General features: G+C 37.8%; 3 protein-coding genes across 4 annotated transcripts; 2 read left to right on the top strand and 1 right to left on the bottom strand.

Annotated features, from left to right (window-relative positions):
• The first annotated feature begins 269 nt into the window (after positions 1–269).
• LOC125193996 (calcium-dependent protein kinase-like) lies at positions 270–4,385 on the top strand. Its single transcript, XM_048091986.1, has 8 exons — positions 270–1,166; positions 1,716–1,859; positions 1,933–2,085; positions 2,914–3,023; positions 3,377–3,544; positions 3,638–3,765; positions 3,914–4,013; positions 4,102–4,385. The coding sequence occupies exons 1-8, from the start codon at positions 482–484 to the stop codon at positions 4,174–4,176; spliced, it is 1,563 nt and encodes a 520-aa protein (XP_047947943.1). The 5' UTR covers positions 270–481; the 3' UTR covers positions 4,177–4,385.
• Positions 4,386–4,553: 168 nt separating this feature from the next.
• LOC125193997 (ankyrin repeat domain-containing protein 13B-like) lies at positions 4,554–6,687 on the bottom strand. Its single transcript, XM_048091987.1, has 3 exons — positions 6,008–6,687; positions 5,026–5,674; positions 4,554–4,954 (listed from the first exon to the last, which is right to left on the bottom strand). Exons 1-3 carry the CDS (start codon positions 6,547–6,549, stop codon positions 4,676–4,678), a joined length of 1,470 nt encoding a protein of 489 aa, XP_047947944.1. The 5' UTR covers positions 6,550–6,687; the 3' UTR covers positions 4,554–4,675.
• Positions 6,688–7,555: 868 nt separating this feature from the next.
• LOC125196937 (arogenate dehydratase/prephenate dehydratase 1, chloroplastic) lies at positions 7,556–13,878 on the top strand. 2 transcript variants are annotated; one of them, XM_048095603.1, is made up of 12 exons: positions 7,556–8,037; positions 8,772–8,839; positions 8,930–9,022; positions 9,101–9,301; positions 9,844–9,924; positions 9,988–10,083; positions 11,823–11,900; positions 11,967–12,056; positions 12,150–12,217; positions 13,081–13,162; positions 13,319–13,387; positions 13,466–13,878. In XM_048095603.1, the coding sequence occupies exons 1-11, from the start codon at positions 7,812–7,814 to the stop codon at positions 13,373–13,375; spliced, it is 1,140 nt and encodes a 379-aa protein (XP_047951560.1). In that variant the 5' UTR covers positions 7,556–7,811; the 3' UTR covers positions 13,376–13,387; positions 13,466–13,878. The 2 variants fall into 2 exon arrangements, with proteins under 2 accessions (XP_047951560.1, XP_047951559.1); XM_048095602.1 differs by having other exon boundaries at positions 7,558–8,037; positions 13,319–13,878.
• The last annotated feature ends 387 nt before the right edge of the window (positions 13,879–14,265 follow it).

Below are 14,265 nucleotides of genomic sequence, written 5' to 3'. Positions count from 1 at the left end.
AAGACACACAAAGCCTAATAACAACTTTATTTCACAACAAATAAGCGTGTGAGACAGTGGTATTACTCTTTAGATTAATATAAAGATTCATAATTAGAATTTAGGTAGTTGGGTTCATTTGCGTCTTTCTTATAATTTGACACGTCATATTCTTCCCTTTTTCTATTTTCTGACGCAGATTGAAATGTAAATCATTTTGGATGCAATTTACCATTATGTAAACGAATTTAAATAACATGAACGCATAGTTAATTAATTGTAAGAAGAAGAAATGAAAAAGGTGTAAAACATTCGCCAACAAGTCAACAGAGTTTTTGTCTGTTAACTTTCTGATCTGCAAAACACTATTTCTCCAAACAAATTTGCGCCAACGATTCCTCCGCAGATTTCCATCCTTCATCTCCAGCAGCTCGCACACATACCACGGCTCCCTACAGATTCAACTCACAAAGTTACTCGCAATAGCAAAAATCCCCCAAAAATGGGCGGTTGTTTCAGCAAGAAAAATCACTCTACCTCCGACGCCAATGGCTACACCTCCGCTGCAGGGGCCAGCGCAGGTTACCAGCAAATCAACCACGATTACCAAAAACCGGCGGCGCACCACCACCCGCCGCCTCCTCCCGCCGCCGCCGCAGCAGCTCAGAGATTGGAGCCGAACAACATTCTCGGAAAGCCATTCGAGGACGTTAAGTCGAAATACTCGGTGGGGAAGGAATTGGGGAGGGGCCAATTTGGGGTAACCTACATGTGCACGGAGATCGCGACGGGGCAGAGCTACGCCTGCAAATCGATTCTGAAGAGGAAATTGGCGAGCAAGAGTGATAAGGAGGATATGAAGAGAGAGGTGGACATTATGCAGCATTTGAGCGGGCAGCACAACATTGTCGAGTTCAAGGGCGCCTTTGAGGATAGGCAATCGGTGCATCTGATCATGGAGGTGTGCCGCGGGGGCGAGCTCTTCGACAGCATTATCGCGCAGGGGCACTACTCCGAGAGGGCTGCCTCCGATCTCTGCAGGCAGATTGTGAATGTGGTGCAGAATTGCCATTTTATGGGGGTGATGCATAGGGATCTCAAGCCTGAGAATTTCTTGCTTTCGAGCAAGGATGACAAGGCCACGCTCAAGGCCACCGATTTTGGACTCTCTGTCTTCATTGAGGAAGGTTAGCTTGTAGTGTTTTTGCTTTGGAACTGGATGATTAGTTGCTTGATGATATACAAGTGTTTTCTTTTAGTATGAATCTTGGGGTTTGTGATGTCCCATATTGAATGAGTAGTGAATATGTGTATATATATGCTTGATGGACAATTTAGCAATTTAGGTTAACTAGTTTGGCAGTGCGAGTACGGATGACAAATTGTTGAAACTGGTGGCGTTCTAGCGCAGGCTTGGGCATTTGACAAGGTTATTATGTTCATATAGTTTCTGATTTGTAGTATGAGGTATGTTGATGGTAGGACATTAATGGAAAGGGGGCTAATACGTTGAGAATAAATTATTCTCAGCTTGATGGCTATTTTGGCAATGCGAGTACAGATGCCAAATAGTTGATAGTGGTGGCATCAGCACGAGCTTGGGGCATTTTACAGGGTTATTATGTTTGTATAGTTTCTGGTTTGTAGTATGATCAGGGATGTTGATGGTAGGACATTAATGGAAAGGGGGCATATAAGCTGAGAAGTAATTATTGTCAACTTGATGGCTATTACAGGCAAGGTGTATCGCGACATCGTTGGTAGTGCATACTATGTTGCCCCAGAAGTTCTTCGGCGAAGTTATGGAAAGGAGATAGATGTATGGAGTGCTGGTGTCATTTTGTACATCCTCCTCAGTGGTGTGCCTCCATTTTGGGCTGGTAAGGCTAATTTACTATCTGCATCAAGTACTCTTACTTGCCGGGTTTCTTAGTTTCATGATCATCTTTGTAGAGACTGAAAAAGGAATATTTGATGCTATACTAAACGAAGAAGTTGATTTTGATAGCCAACCTTGGCCTTCAATCTCAAACAGTGCCAAAGATCTTGTTCGAAAAATGCTGAACAAGGATCCAAGAAGGAGAATAACTTCTGCACAAGTACTTGGTAATCTCCTCTATTTTTAGCTATTGATGTATGCTTGTACATTTTTCTAAAATCTTTTATGAATTTCTGATATGGAGTAAAGGTAGCTTGGCAGAAAAAAAAAAAAGACCAGAAACATAAGAGAAAGAAGGGAAAATGCAGAAGAACATGAAATAACTCAATAACTGGATAGTAAAATGCACAAGATAAATCCTCTTGTGAGGCCCTAGGAACTACTGTCCTAATCCAACTATTTTCCCAAGACACAGCCCTTCTAATGAGGAGCTATTTATAATACTGTGGAAGAAGATTCCTAAACAAAAAGGCTCTTTTAGACAACATGAAACTCTAAGAGAGAAACTCATCTCTTAACAAACTAATCACTAAACTCCTAAATACAATATACAACTAAAAGATAATGCAGAGAATCAATTGAAAATGTCCTCTATCAATTTCACAGTTTTGTGAACTTTTCTTTCATAATGGCTTTTCCTTTTTGATCATACTATTTGCTACTTTCTTTGCCCATTTCAAGCCAGAATTCCTACATTTTATTATTTTATTGCGAATCATAGAAACCAGCCCTTCATTTATAGTATAGTTAGCTTGAACATGGCTTTGGAATCAACTTGTTTTACCCTAGCAGTAAATAAGAAAAAGGCCCCCATCAAATTACTATACTTTTGTTGCATGTTTTGTGTTACTTTTAATCATTTTGTTTTGTTTTTCACACTTAAAAACGAATTCGTATTTTGATGTTTTCTGTTATAAATAAGTTGTATGGTGATCATTGTATTTACTTTTTATTTCATAACTGAATTCAATTTATCTTCTTTGTTTGTGTTAAAGAGCATCCTTGGATTAAGGGACAAGCATCTGACAAGCCAATAGATGGTGCCGTACTCTCTAGGATGAAGCAGTTCAGGGCCATGAATAAGCTCAAGAAACTTGCACTAAAGGTAATTTTCGTCATGTCTTTGTATTTGGTATGAATCATACATACAATTGCAGGACACCCAGAAAAATGTTTAAAAGTTGTAAGCAGTTCATTTTAGTCTGCATCTCAACTTCTCTGTTATACAAACATTTTCCAGTTCTCTTGTATGGAGTGATTTGATCTGCTATGGCATGCATATCTAGATCTTAACTGCTGCAACAGAAGCAGGGTTCGAGAAATGGCATTTATGAACTATAAAGCTCTTGCCATTTGGGCTTAGTTGATTAGCAGCAAACTTCACTAGGCTTTTATTTGCATAGCTTTCTTTATGGGTATGTTCTTACCCTAGCTCACGGGATCTGAGACTTCCTGCAGGTCATTGCACAAAGTTTATCAGAAGAAGAAATTAAAGGTCTTAAAGCAATGTTCACGAATATGGACACAGATAATAGCGGCACAATCACCTTTGAAGAACTTAAAACTGGCTTGGCTCGTCTTGGATCTAAACTGTCCGAAACAGAAGTGCAACAACTCATGGAAGCTGTAAGTATAACCACTTTCATTTGCGAAATTTATACTATCTAACATTGGGTTTGTCTGATTATTACATTTAACAATTGTTACTGCTAATGCCAGGCTGATGTGGATGGAAATGGAACTATAGACTACATTGAATTCATCACTGCTACAATGCACAGACACAAGCTCGAACGAGATGAGCATCTCTTTAAAGCGTTCCAGTTTTTTGATAAGGATAACAGCGGGTAAGACCTGATTGAACTTCTCCTTGCTCTTCTTTTTCTATGCCTTAAGATCAAATGCCCTTGTTTTGATCTCAATAATTGAGTTCCATGTGGAACTCACATGCATTATCAGTAACTTAATTGCCATTTTATTTAAAACGCACCTCAGCTATATCACAATGGACGAACTGGAAACTGCTATGAAAGACTATGGTCTGGGGGAGGGAGCTACCATTAAAGAAATCATTTCGGAGGTGGATACAGATAATGTAAGTTATCAAAGTATTTGGTATATTTTTCATTTCTTTTTTTCTCTTCAAATTATATATAGAGGTTCCACATCTTTGGTATTTACAGGATGGAAAAATCAACTATGAGGAATTCTGTGCTATGATGAGAAGTGGAACAACACAACCAGTAAAACTCTTTTAGAGTATCAAATCGGATGTTTGATAAAGGTTGCAGAGCAGCGTGTTCTTCTTAGGTGAATGGTGAGATTTATGAAGCATTTTAGTTCTAAATTGAAATTTGCAACTTGTTTTTAATTTCAAAAGTGCGATAATTTATGTTGTTCAGTGTTAATATGATGTTGATTTGTGTGAATAAGTATGCGTTCAATTAAGTTGAATCTCGGGATGGTATCGTGCTCTCGTCTTTGTGGTGCGATCTTTTTTATTGTTTGGTGTAAAAGATATAAATAAGTTTTGATTCCTTATGTTTGGTTGGAGGTATGGTGACTACCTTCATTCAACGCCACTTTGGTGCTTCAGCCTTTTGTCTTGGTTTCATATAAGACATTTTGTGACTATATTGAATACGATGCATAATACTCCATGTGATGGCCAATATAACGCATAAATGACAACAAATGTTGGGAGTATTTTTCTGCTGATTTTCAAAGTTGTGGGACGGACTAAAATTTGACCAAATTTTACTCTGATGTTGTTTTCTTGGACGTAGTGGTCTCTATTTTCCTAGTCTTTTTAGAAGTAGAATCATTTCGGATCCAGGTATACCCTCTTGGAATCTCAAAAGGATCTATCTCCTCTCCGCCACTACTCGATGCGAACGCGTAATCCCCACTACTACTCTCGTCTTCTGGCCCAGGACTTGACGGTGGAGTGTGAAAATCATCCTCCATTGATTGTAGCTCTATAAATTTTGTGAACGTTATCACCACTCTCACCGTCGGAACCACAGGTATCGATATCTGATTCAAGAAACCCAACCAAATTAATTCAAAGCAGTGGATGTATAGTAGCATGCGTCTAGATTTATTACCTTGACCGGAAAAGTCCTAGGTGGGAAGGTTGTCTTCAACACCTCCCTCATCCGTTTAACGGCGGTAAGCTTCTTTGACAGAATATCCAACAAGCGGTGGAGCTCCTCCGTCTCCAACGGGAACTGCTCCGTCAACCAAAGCATCGGCCTCAGATTCTTCTTAAATGCTGCCTCCTCCACCTTCTTGGGCTGCTTTTTCTCCGCCTCACTAGATAACTCCGCTGCCTCTGCTGGCAGCTTGCACTCGCGAAACTTCACCACCACGTTGTGCATCTCGTAAACCCTTGACTTCCACTTCCCCACGTGCTCAGTCCTATCCTGGCGCCTCCAGTTCTTGCAGTTGACGAGCTCCGCTTTTGACACGTCCACGCTGGGCCGAGAAACACTCGAGGGGTTGCAGTCCTTAGCGATCTCATCCTCCGTCAGCGGCGTCCCAATCCTCTGGTATTCGGCCACGTGGACTTCTTTCTTGTCGTGCTTGACGACGAGGAGAGACCCTTGGGGCACGTCTGGGCGGTCCACGTCGTTGATGAAGAGGAAGCTCTGGTTGCGCCGCTTGAAGTTCATGCCATCGAACCCTGCCAGAGTGGTATCGGCGCGGAGGTTCCCGGCGCGCTTCCAGATCTTGTATGTGTCGGAGGGGGCCACCCTATGGGTTACAATTCAGCTCGATTTCACTTTAAAAGTACTCATTCTATTCGCCATTAAATGTCTCAGTTTTTCTTTTTGCGTTTGTTTGCTAATAAATGTCTCATTTTACTTTTACTATTTGTGACAAGTGGACCTCATATTATGCTAATTCTTTTGACACACATTTTATCATAAAATATAAAAGCAATGACTTATATTTTATTATTTTTTTCTACTCACTTTCTGTTATGAAGTTAAACAATATTTTAAAACTCAGGCGTAAAATATGAGACATTTATTGTTGAAAGAAAGGAGTATAACTACGTTTAATTTGGTTCGTTTTTTTGTCTACCTGTCGATGAAGGGTATGATGGAGCTTTCAAAGTGGAAGGAGATCTCCATGTAGAAGTCCCGCATACGGCGAAGGGCGCCGACGAGGCGTGGGAGGCGCCGCCGCCACTTCGACCAGGTGTTGAGGTGGCCATAATGGACGAGGATGGGGGCGATCTCCTTGCAGCGGCGGAGGAGGGCCTCCTGGAGGGCGTGCCACCCGACGGCGTTCTGGAGGTAGATGTTGGCCCCCGCTGCAGCGAGGATGCGGGCGGATGCGACGTCGTTGAGGCGGATGGCGATGTGGAGGGGGGTCTCCTTGAGCGGGTTATCTCGGCCGTCGAGGGCAGCGGAGATTTTCTCGGCGAGGCGCTCCTCCGCAATGGATTCTGCCTCGGTGTCGATCGAGTTGGCGTCCGAAAGCTTCGGCAAGGTGGAGACGATGTTTGTGAGGGCGGCATGGTCACGTGTGGCCACGGCGTAGTGGGCGGGGCTGTTGGCGTAGTCTCGTGGCTCCACGGCAGCGGTGACGAATGTTGGGGGCTTAGTTGATGGCTTAGACATTTTGATAATTTTTTTCCTATTGTATGTGAAATTGATTATTCAACTTTCAATCATCGGGCGAAAGCGGTTTGTGTGGTATCTGTTATAGAAATGAGAGGAGAAAGGAAATTGAAAAATAAATTGTCACTATTTTCATGGATCCAAAATACAAATGGCATAGAACTTCAGAAGTTAGTTTTAACCGTAGCACATTTAAAGAAGGAAAACCGATGAAACATACACAAATGTTACCAACTTATAACAACATAACATAGAATAAAAAGTTTGATTTATTTTTGCTTGTGTGTTAGCTAAACGATAGAATGATCTCCATATGGTGTGGTCTTTAAAAGTTTATACTTTACTTTGCCAATGTATATGTTTATTTGTATATAAAAAAGAATTAATGTAAATATTTTTGCATCATGACGCCGAAATTCCACACATATCCATTAACTTAAGATTTAAAAACATCAAACTTTCAACGACTTTTCTAGGGTTTGTATTAGTATTGTAGCAGTAAACTAATTAGATTAACAGACTTTACGAAAGTACTCTTATCAATAATCTTTAAAATTATAAATCAATGCTTCCTCATTTATAATTCTTCATTTCTTTTGAAATACTGGGTTCTTTTCCTTCTTTAGCATCGGAACCTTTTTTTTCGGCAGGAGATTATCATTCATAATTTTTTAATTTTTAATTATTTCTTTCGTATTAACTAACTTATTAATTTTTTTTGTTCTACAATTCTCTATTAGAAATTGAGAATAAGAATGTGGAAACAATAGTGCACTCTACTGTTTGTGATTTAACTATTGATAGCCAACAACCCGTGCATCATTTTCTACCAATGAGAACACATAATTCAGTTGTCATTGTTTTATCAACACAAACACGAGCATCTAACACAATTTGATGATATTTTAATTTTAAAAAGTGCAAAAGAAGCAAGAAAATCCAAGCTTCAGTTCTCTTTTCATGATATTTTACTTCCTAAAACTAAAGCCTTAAACCCAAATCTGGTGACGATTTAATTAGCAGTAAGTAATCGAGGTTTTCCCTCCATAAATCTGCACATAAACACAAAAAAAGAGAGAAAAATAAAATGATCGAAATTCAGTCTCCGATGTCACACCCCAATAAAATCCACACGTTTTCGGAAAATCCAGAAATCGTCAACTCCACCAATATATCTAACCCTATGAAATTCACGCCATTTTCATCCTTGCTTCCTTACTTTTCAACCATTTTGATTGCATGATTGAGCAGCAGAAACGGACATGGCTCTCAATGCAGCACCGATCTTACTTTACTGCGCTACCGCTAGCAAAAGCTCTTCATATTCTCAATCGGCATTCCCCGTTCTTCCCGCCGGCCGACCTAATCTTCCGTATTCCAGGATTCAAAGGGAATTAAAGTGCTTGTGTCACAGAGCAGTGGCACCAGTTGAAGATGAGAGCTCTTCAGCTCGCGATGTTGCTCAAAGAGACTTAATCTCTCTCCCAAGTGAGTCACCTAACGCAATTACTTTCTCGATCATACTTTTCAATTGCTGGTCAATTTGATCGGCTCTCGTAGAAGATGATTCCTCCTGCTTGAAAATTCCTGAATTACTGCGTCTTTAAGAGTCCTTTTAGATTTTGTTTCAAGTCCCTGTCCTACAATTGAAGTATTAGTGAAATTTATTTTGGTTGTAATCGAAGAAATTGCTGCCTTGTACTGAATTGGAGTGGATCATAGTTAATGATGTGCGAGTAGTTTACAAAATAGTGTCACTCTGCAGCCTATCCCACCAGGGGGTTTCATGGTTGATAAGGTATATGATTCAGTGTTTTTATCCTTATTACTAGGATTTCTATAATCCCACCCTTTCAATGGGATACAATTCAAGCAAAATTAGCTCGAATGATTGAAATTATCAAGGGCTTTGGGATATCTTGTAGTTTCTACACATCAATGTAAACAATAGATAGCCTATACTATGTTTATCTATCTAGGCCATTCCTCACAAGAAAACGCTCCCGAACCAGATACAAAGTCTTCGTTTCTGATCCTGTAGAATTTTTGTTATGCTTGAATACATCAAGAATTATGTCAAATATAAGATCACTTGCAGTTAGGATTGATGCCATACTGCCCTTAGAATGATTTACTTCACATACATGATGCATTTGTGTACCCGTATTCAGGATAATTCAATTCTGTTCATATTCTTTTACTGATTTTATCTTAAAATGCAGAGCCATTGTCAGCAACACATTTTTCTTCTTCCTCTAGTGATGGTAAGATGGTCCGTGTTGCATATCAGGTATGTGATCTTGATTCTGCCTAGTAAGATATTAAGATGGCTCTTTTTTTTGCTTATTTCTCTTAGTACTTATTTTATTGCCTCATCTAGGGGGTTCCTGGAGCTTATAGTGAGGCTGCTGCTTTGAAAGCATATCCAAAATGTGAGACTGTCCCATGTGACCACTTTGAGGCTGCATTCAAGGTTACGACACTTCTGAAAGCGGGCTTTATCTTTTATTTTGTAACCTTAAGGCTTTTATTGATTTTTCTTTTTGCACAGGCAGTTGAGTTGTGGTTGGCCGACAAAGCAGTACTTCCCATTGAGAATTCAGTTGGAGGGAGCATCCATCGTAACTACGACTTGCTTCTTCGCCATAGACTTCACATTGTTGGGGAAGTTCAGTTAATTGTTAATCACTGCCTTCTAGGATTGCCAGGGGTTAGGAAGAAAGAGTTAAAGCGTGTATTAAGCCATCCACAGGTAATCATTTGTCTTGAATCTCTTCCACATATGTGCATCAGACTTACGACTACTTTTTTCTCGGAGTTTGTTTACTAGGAGATGCAGTAGCGAGCGATGCTACAGTTGGCCTGCTATTTCATCAAGATATGCCAATTTCTATATGTTTAAATTTTCTCAAATATGCAATCTGATTCGCTATAGTAAGCTAGAAATATATGAAAGTCTAAAGGATGAGTATAATATTTTGTCTGGATGTCATCTACATATATATTTATCAATTTCAAATTATTATGTTTATAAGAACTGTAGATTACAGCTTTAATTATCACATTATGGAGATGTGAGTGGTGTATGGGAAGTGTAAGTCTAAAGGATTTATTGAAATCATGATTGCTTCTTGAATTCCTTAAGCTAGTTTGAGGGGAAGGGAAAAGAGAGGTCGATGTGATAGAAAGCTAGCAGGGAACTCCCTGTTTCTGTATTTCGTGATTTACAACATACTGTATCTTTCATTTATTGTACTAAATGCCTGAAAAACAGTTCATTTTGCTGGTGTTCAGGCACTTGATCAGTGTGAGATTTTCCTGAATGAACTGGGTGTAACCAGAGTAACTGCGGATGATCCTGCTCATGCCGCTCAGGTATCATTTTGGCCCTTTATATTCTTTTACATCTTTCTGTGTCTCACCTTAACACCAGGGCAGATTGTAGTTTGTGAAGGTGTGAGAGAGACGGGAGCAATTGCAAGCACTCGAGCTGCAGAAATATATGGACTTGATGTTCTGGCTGAAGGAATACAGGTGAGTTTTATCGCCCTTTGACATTTACTAGGCAAAATTTGAATTTGGGGTGGGTTTGAAAAAAAAGTTCCATAAAAGGGAATATTTATTTTAACATTCTTTAAATACGAAAAACGCCAATCTAATTGGAGTGGCACGCCGCAGAGGTTGACGTTTTTTAAGTATCTATATAAATAGATGTCCTGCCTAACTAACAATGAGGTTGATTGCCTACTACTGGCATTCAAATGAAATGGTATTAACGCAATAGAGGGTTGGGTTCGGCACCCAACAAAAGCACTTTATCACAAAGAGTAAAGGTCAATTTTGTCCTAAACATATGTACAAAATACGAATTTGGTCCAAAACATTCACTTTTTGAAAAACAGATCCATAACAAATGACGGTCATGCCACTGTGCAATTAGTGTTTTAGTTTTTTTATGGAACGGTAAAAAAAGGACTACTCCGACGACATTTCCCATTTTTCAAAAAGTGAATGTTTTGGGCCAAATTCATATTTTGGTCATATGTTTCGAACCAAAATTGACCTTTACTCTATCGCAAAATAGCTTCTTTCTTTGTGTTTTTTCTTTCATTTTTGAATTTTTGCAATTTTTCATTATTGTTATACTTTTATCGCAAAACTTCCTTTTCACTCTTGTTTCGTTTTTTATTTTATTTTTTTGTTTATTTCAAAATGCTAAATTTAAATTGGCATTAGTATATAAACCTATTATTTTTGCTTTTGCTAAATGTTTATTTTTATTTATATTAGTATATAAATAAAAATTATATATATAAAAATATTTTATAATATAATAGAATTAAATGAAAAAAAAATGACAAGGAAGATCCATCCATGAACCGAACAGGAGATCAATGCAACCATCCAAGTCTTAGATGGGAACCACTTGCACTAACTCATATTCATGTAAATGTAATTAAGAGTATATTTTTATTTAAACACGGCATTCAAATTGGCGTTTTCGAAGACGCCAACTAGAATGGCATTTTTCGGATTTCAAACTTATTCAGAATATAAAATATAAGGTTCCCTTTTAGGGAACATTTTTCTCCATATTCACCCAAAAATCGATTTTTTCCCATTTACTTTCCCGTCTTTCTGAATAGCCCTTGAAAGGATGCAGGCAGGTACCTTATCTGTAGATTTTGGTACATGCCTGAATGGAAAGCTTAAGCTTTAATGCAAATGATAAAATGATTAAGGTCACAATGGCTCCTAGCTGATCATCTTACTATTATTTCATCAAAGTGCATTCCTAAAGTGCAAGGGATCTTTATTGGTCAAACTTCATTTGTGAATCCCTATAGCTAACTGTGTTGCAACTCTTCTATTACTTGTAGGATGTAAGTAGTTCTATTTCCGGACTTTATTCTTCATGTGCCCTACTTCGGCCTTTGTATTTCCTTAAAGTATAACTGGAAGAAGATTTTTATATACTTAGTCTCTAACTCAAATTTCTCTTTTTTTTCGAATATGTACTTATACACTAACATGTTTTGAGTAGAAGATACTGAAAACCAACTTGATGAACTTTATGGTTCAATTATACTGTAAGATAAGAATGGACTCAAGCATAGCCTTAACTAATTAACTTATCAATTATCACGTAGGTTTACCACATGCACTTTCATTTCAGGATCTTTTGTTGGTCAGTTGCTTAATTAAAAACAGCACTTAAATTGTATGCCAAGTTTTTTTTTTATCCCTGAATTAATTCAATTTCCTCCTATCAGGATGATTCTGACAATGTTACCCGTTTTCTGATACTCGCAAGGGAACCTATAATCCCAGGAACAACTAGACCTCATAAGGTATTTCTCTTTTAGTAAGGCTTGATTATCTCTATGTGTTACAATGATTCCATCATTTCTTTCTAGACTAGCATTGTCTTCAGTCTGGACGAGGGCCCTGGAATTTTGTTCAAGGCATTGGCAGTGTTTGCTCTGAGGGGCATTAATTTGTCTAAGGTAATTTTATATTACTGATTGGGTGTATTGTTCCTTTTTTTCATGACTATTAACATTTGGTGACTGATTTTTGACTATGGAACTAAACTATAGATTGAGAGCCGACCACAAAGAAGACGGCCTTTGAGGGTTGTTGATGACTCAAACAGGGGAAGTGCCACGTGAGTGTCTTAATTTCTCCACTAGTATATAATTTTTATATGGAGTAAGATCCCTTGTGTTTAAGCTATAGATTGAATTGAAATTTATTTGACTATGAATGAAGCAAATATAAACTTTGGCTGCAAATTAAAAAATAAAAGTTTCAGGCTGGGTCGTGAGAGGCCCTCAGTCTTGTTCAAATTCTGATCAGAATATTAATAGAGTGCAGGCAGACTTAATAAATTGAGAAACTCCATTGACCATTTGAATTAAAAAACTTATAAGAGAATTTATCAACTTTGAAGACCATTTATTGCACTATGATTATCTAAGCTATGATATATAAGAACTGGCTTAGAATTGAAAGCTTATAGGACTGTTCAACTTACTGCTAGTGCTGGACACAGCTGAAATATTTCTCCTCTTCAATGATAATGAGTTTCTGTATCTCATTCTTGGCGTAGCTATTATCATTATGGGAGGCATATATCTGTTCTTGTTTGTGATTTTGCGGTTTATATTTTTTTTAATCTATTTTCTACTTGGAAATGTAAACATGTACTTTTTTATCATCAAGAAAACCATAAGCTTGCAGAAAGGCTCAATTTCCACATTGTTGATATGTAGGAGTATTGGCTAAAGTATGATGGAGCATGTTTATAGGTTTGGAAATTCGTGGCAAATAGAAAAATAAAAATGCCATTTTCTAGAGCTGCTTCTTTCCTGAAATTTGATTAAAAAAAAGTTGGAAAAGACAATGCTGATGAATGTTTTAATTTGTTCTATAACTTTTACTTTGGATAGCTTAGTATCATTTTGCTACTGATCTAAATGCTCACTCTGTTTATTACATAGAGTAAGTAACTTATAACACCACCTGCAGATACTTTGATTACCTCTTTCACATAGATTTTGAAGCTTCTATGGCGGAGCCCCGTGCCCAGTATGCTCTGGGACATCTCCAAGTAAGCATTTTTGAAAACTCTTAACACACAAATGCAACTTTTTCTGGCCTATATTGTTTTTGCATGAATGTGCATGAGCTGAAGTCCTTGGCTATCTATATTTTGAAAGCAATGTTTGCAATGTAATAAAGCATTTTTGTTTTTATTGCCTCACAGGAGTTTGCAAGGTTCCTCCGAGTCCTTGGTTGTTATCCTATGGATACACTTCCATGAACAAATACACATGTATCTCACCATTCTTAATGGCTTAACTTCTCATTTCTGATGAATGGAATAGTCTATATACCAGTCCTTTTGCTACAGGGACTGCAAAAGACTCCCTCGATGGTGTGAATGTTCGTATGTTCGCTGGCTTAGTATCTAACTGGTATCTTGTTCCATTCTTAGATTCTTCACCCTTCCAACTAAGCTTTCAGGGCATCTGCTATCTTTATTCCAATTAGACTGAAATAGGACATTTTTTCATTTCGAAAACATGAGAGATCTGGGTAAGAAAAGTCTGAAGCTGTGAGATTTTTGGTTCTATAGAATGTATTGACCTTGTAAATGCTACACAATATAGTGTCAAGTGTCGTTAATTATGTTAATTTGCATGTGTGTTTGTAAACTAGATACCAAGTTTCATTTGGATCCTTTTTGTTTAGGCATGGCATGATGTATTGCTTGATCTTTCACCTCTGGAAATAATAGTGTATATTTTAAGTTCTTGATTTCAATTCTGCCTTTACATATCTTTTCCTTTAGTCGCCATTATAGAATTTTAGACATCCTCCCAAAATAATTGGTGTGTTTGGTACTTTGGTTGAATAATGTTTCTTCCACGATAAAAATATAAGGAAAGTAAACACTGATTGATTGGCGTGTTTGGTTGAATAATGTTTCTTTTTCAAACCATAACATTTTCATCAAACATGAGAATGATTTATTGGGATCAAAACGTAATAAGTATTATTTTCTCGGTCTCATAATAAGAGTAATATTTTGTTATTTTAGCTATTTCATAATAAGAGTCACATTTCATATTTATTATGAGTAACTGGATTCCACATTCTACTACCTCTCTCACATTTTATATATAATTAACTATAAAACAGTGAGCCTCA

Source organism: Salvia hispanica, chromosome 6 (assembly GCF_023119035.1).
Source record: "Salvia hispanica cultivar TCC Black 2014 chromosome 6, UniMelb_Shisp_WGS_1.0, whole genome shotgun sequence".
Taxonomy (NCBI): domain Eukaryota; kingdom Viridiplantae; phylum Streptophyta; class Magnoliopsida; order Lamiales; family Lamiaceae; genus Salvia; species Salvia hispanica.
This window is presented reverse-complemented; position numbering and strand designations above follow the sequence as displayed.

Coding starts and splice junctions, on each gene's coding strand:
- LOC125193996 (XM_048091986.1), top strand. CDS start 482: ATGGGCGGTTGTTTCAGCAAGAAAAATCACTCTACCTCCGACGCCAAT. Junction 1,167..1,715: donor CTCTGTCTTCATTGAGGAAG/GTTAGCTTGTAG, acceptor TGGCTATTACAG/GCAAGGTGTATCGCGACATC. Junction 3,545..3,637: donor TGCAACAACTCATGGAAGCT/GTAAGTATAACC, acceptor TGCTAATGCCAG/GCTGATGTGGATGGAAATGG.
- LOC125193997 (XM_048091987.1), bottom strand. CDS start 6,549: ATGTCTAAGCCATCAACTAAGCCCCCAACATTCGTCACCGCTGCCGTG. Junction 5,675..6,007: donor ATCATACCCTTCATCGACAG/GTAGACAAAAAA, acceptor TGTAACCCATAG/GGTGGCCCCCTCCGACACAT. Junction 4,955..5,025: donor CTAGGACTTTTCCGGTCAAG/GTAATAAATCTA, acceptor TTCTTGAATCAG/ATATCGATACCTGTGGTTCC.
- LOC125196937 (XM_048095603.1), top strand. CDS start 7,812: ATGGCTCTCAATGCAGCACCGATCTTACTTTACTGCGCTACCGCTAGC. Junction 8,038..8,771: donor AGACTTAATCTCTCTCCCAA/GTGAGTCACCTA, acceptor CTTAAAATGCAG/AGCCATTGTCAGCAACACAT. Junction 13,163..13,318: donor ATGCTCTGGGACATCTCCAA/GTAAGCATTTTT, acceptor ATTGCCTCACAG/GAGTTTGCAAGGTTCCTCCG.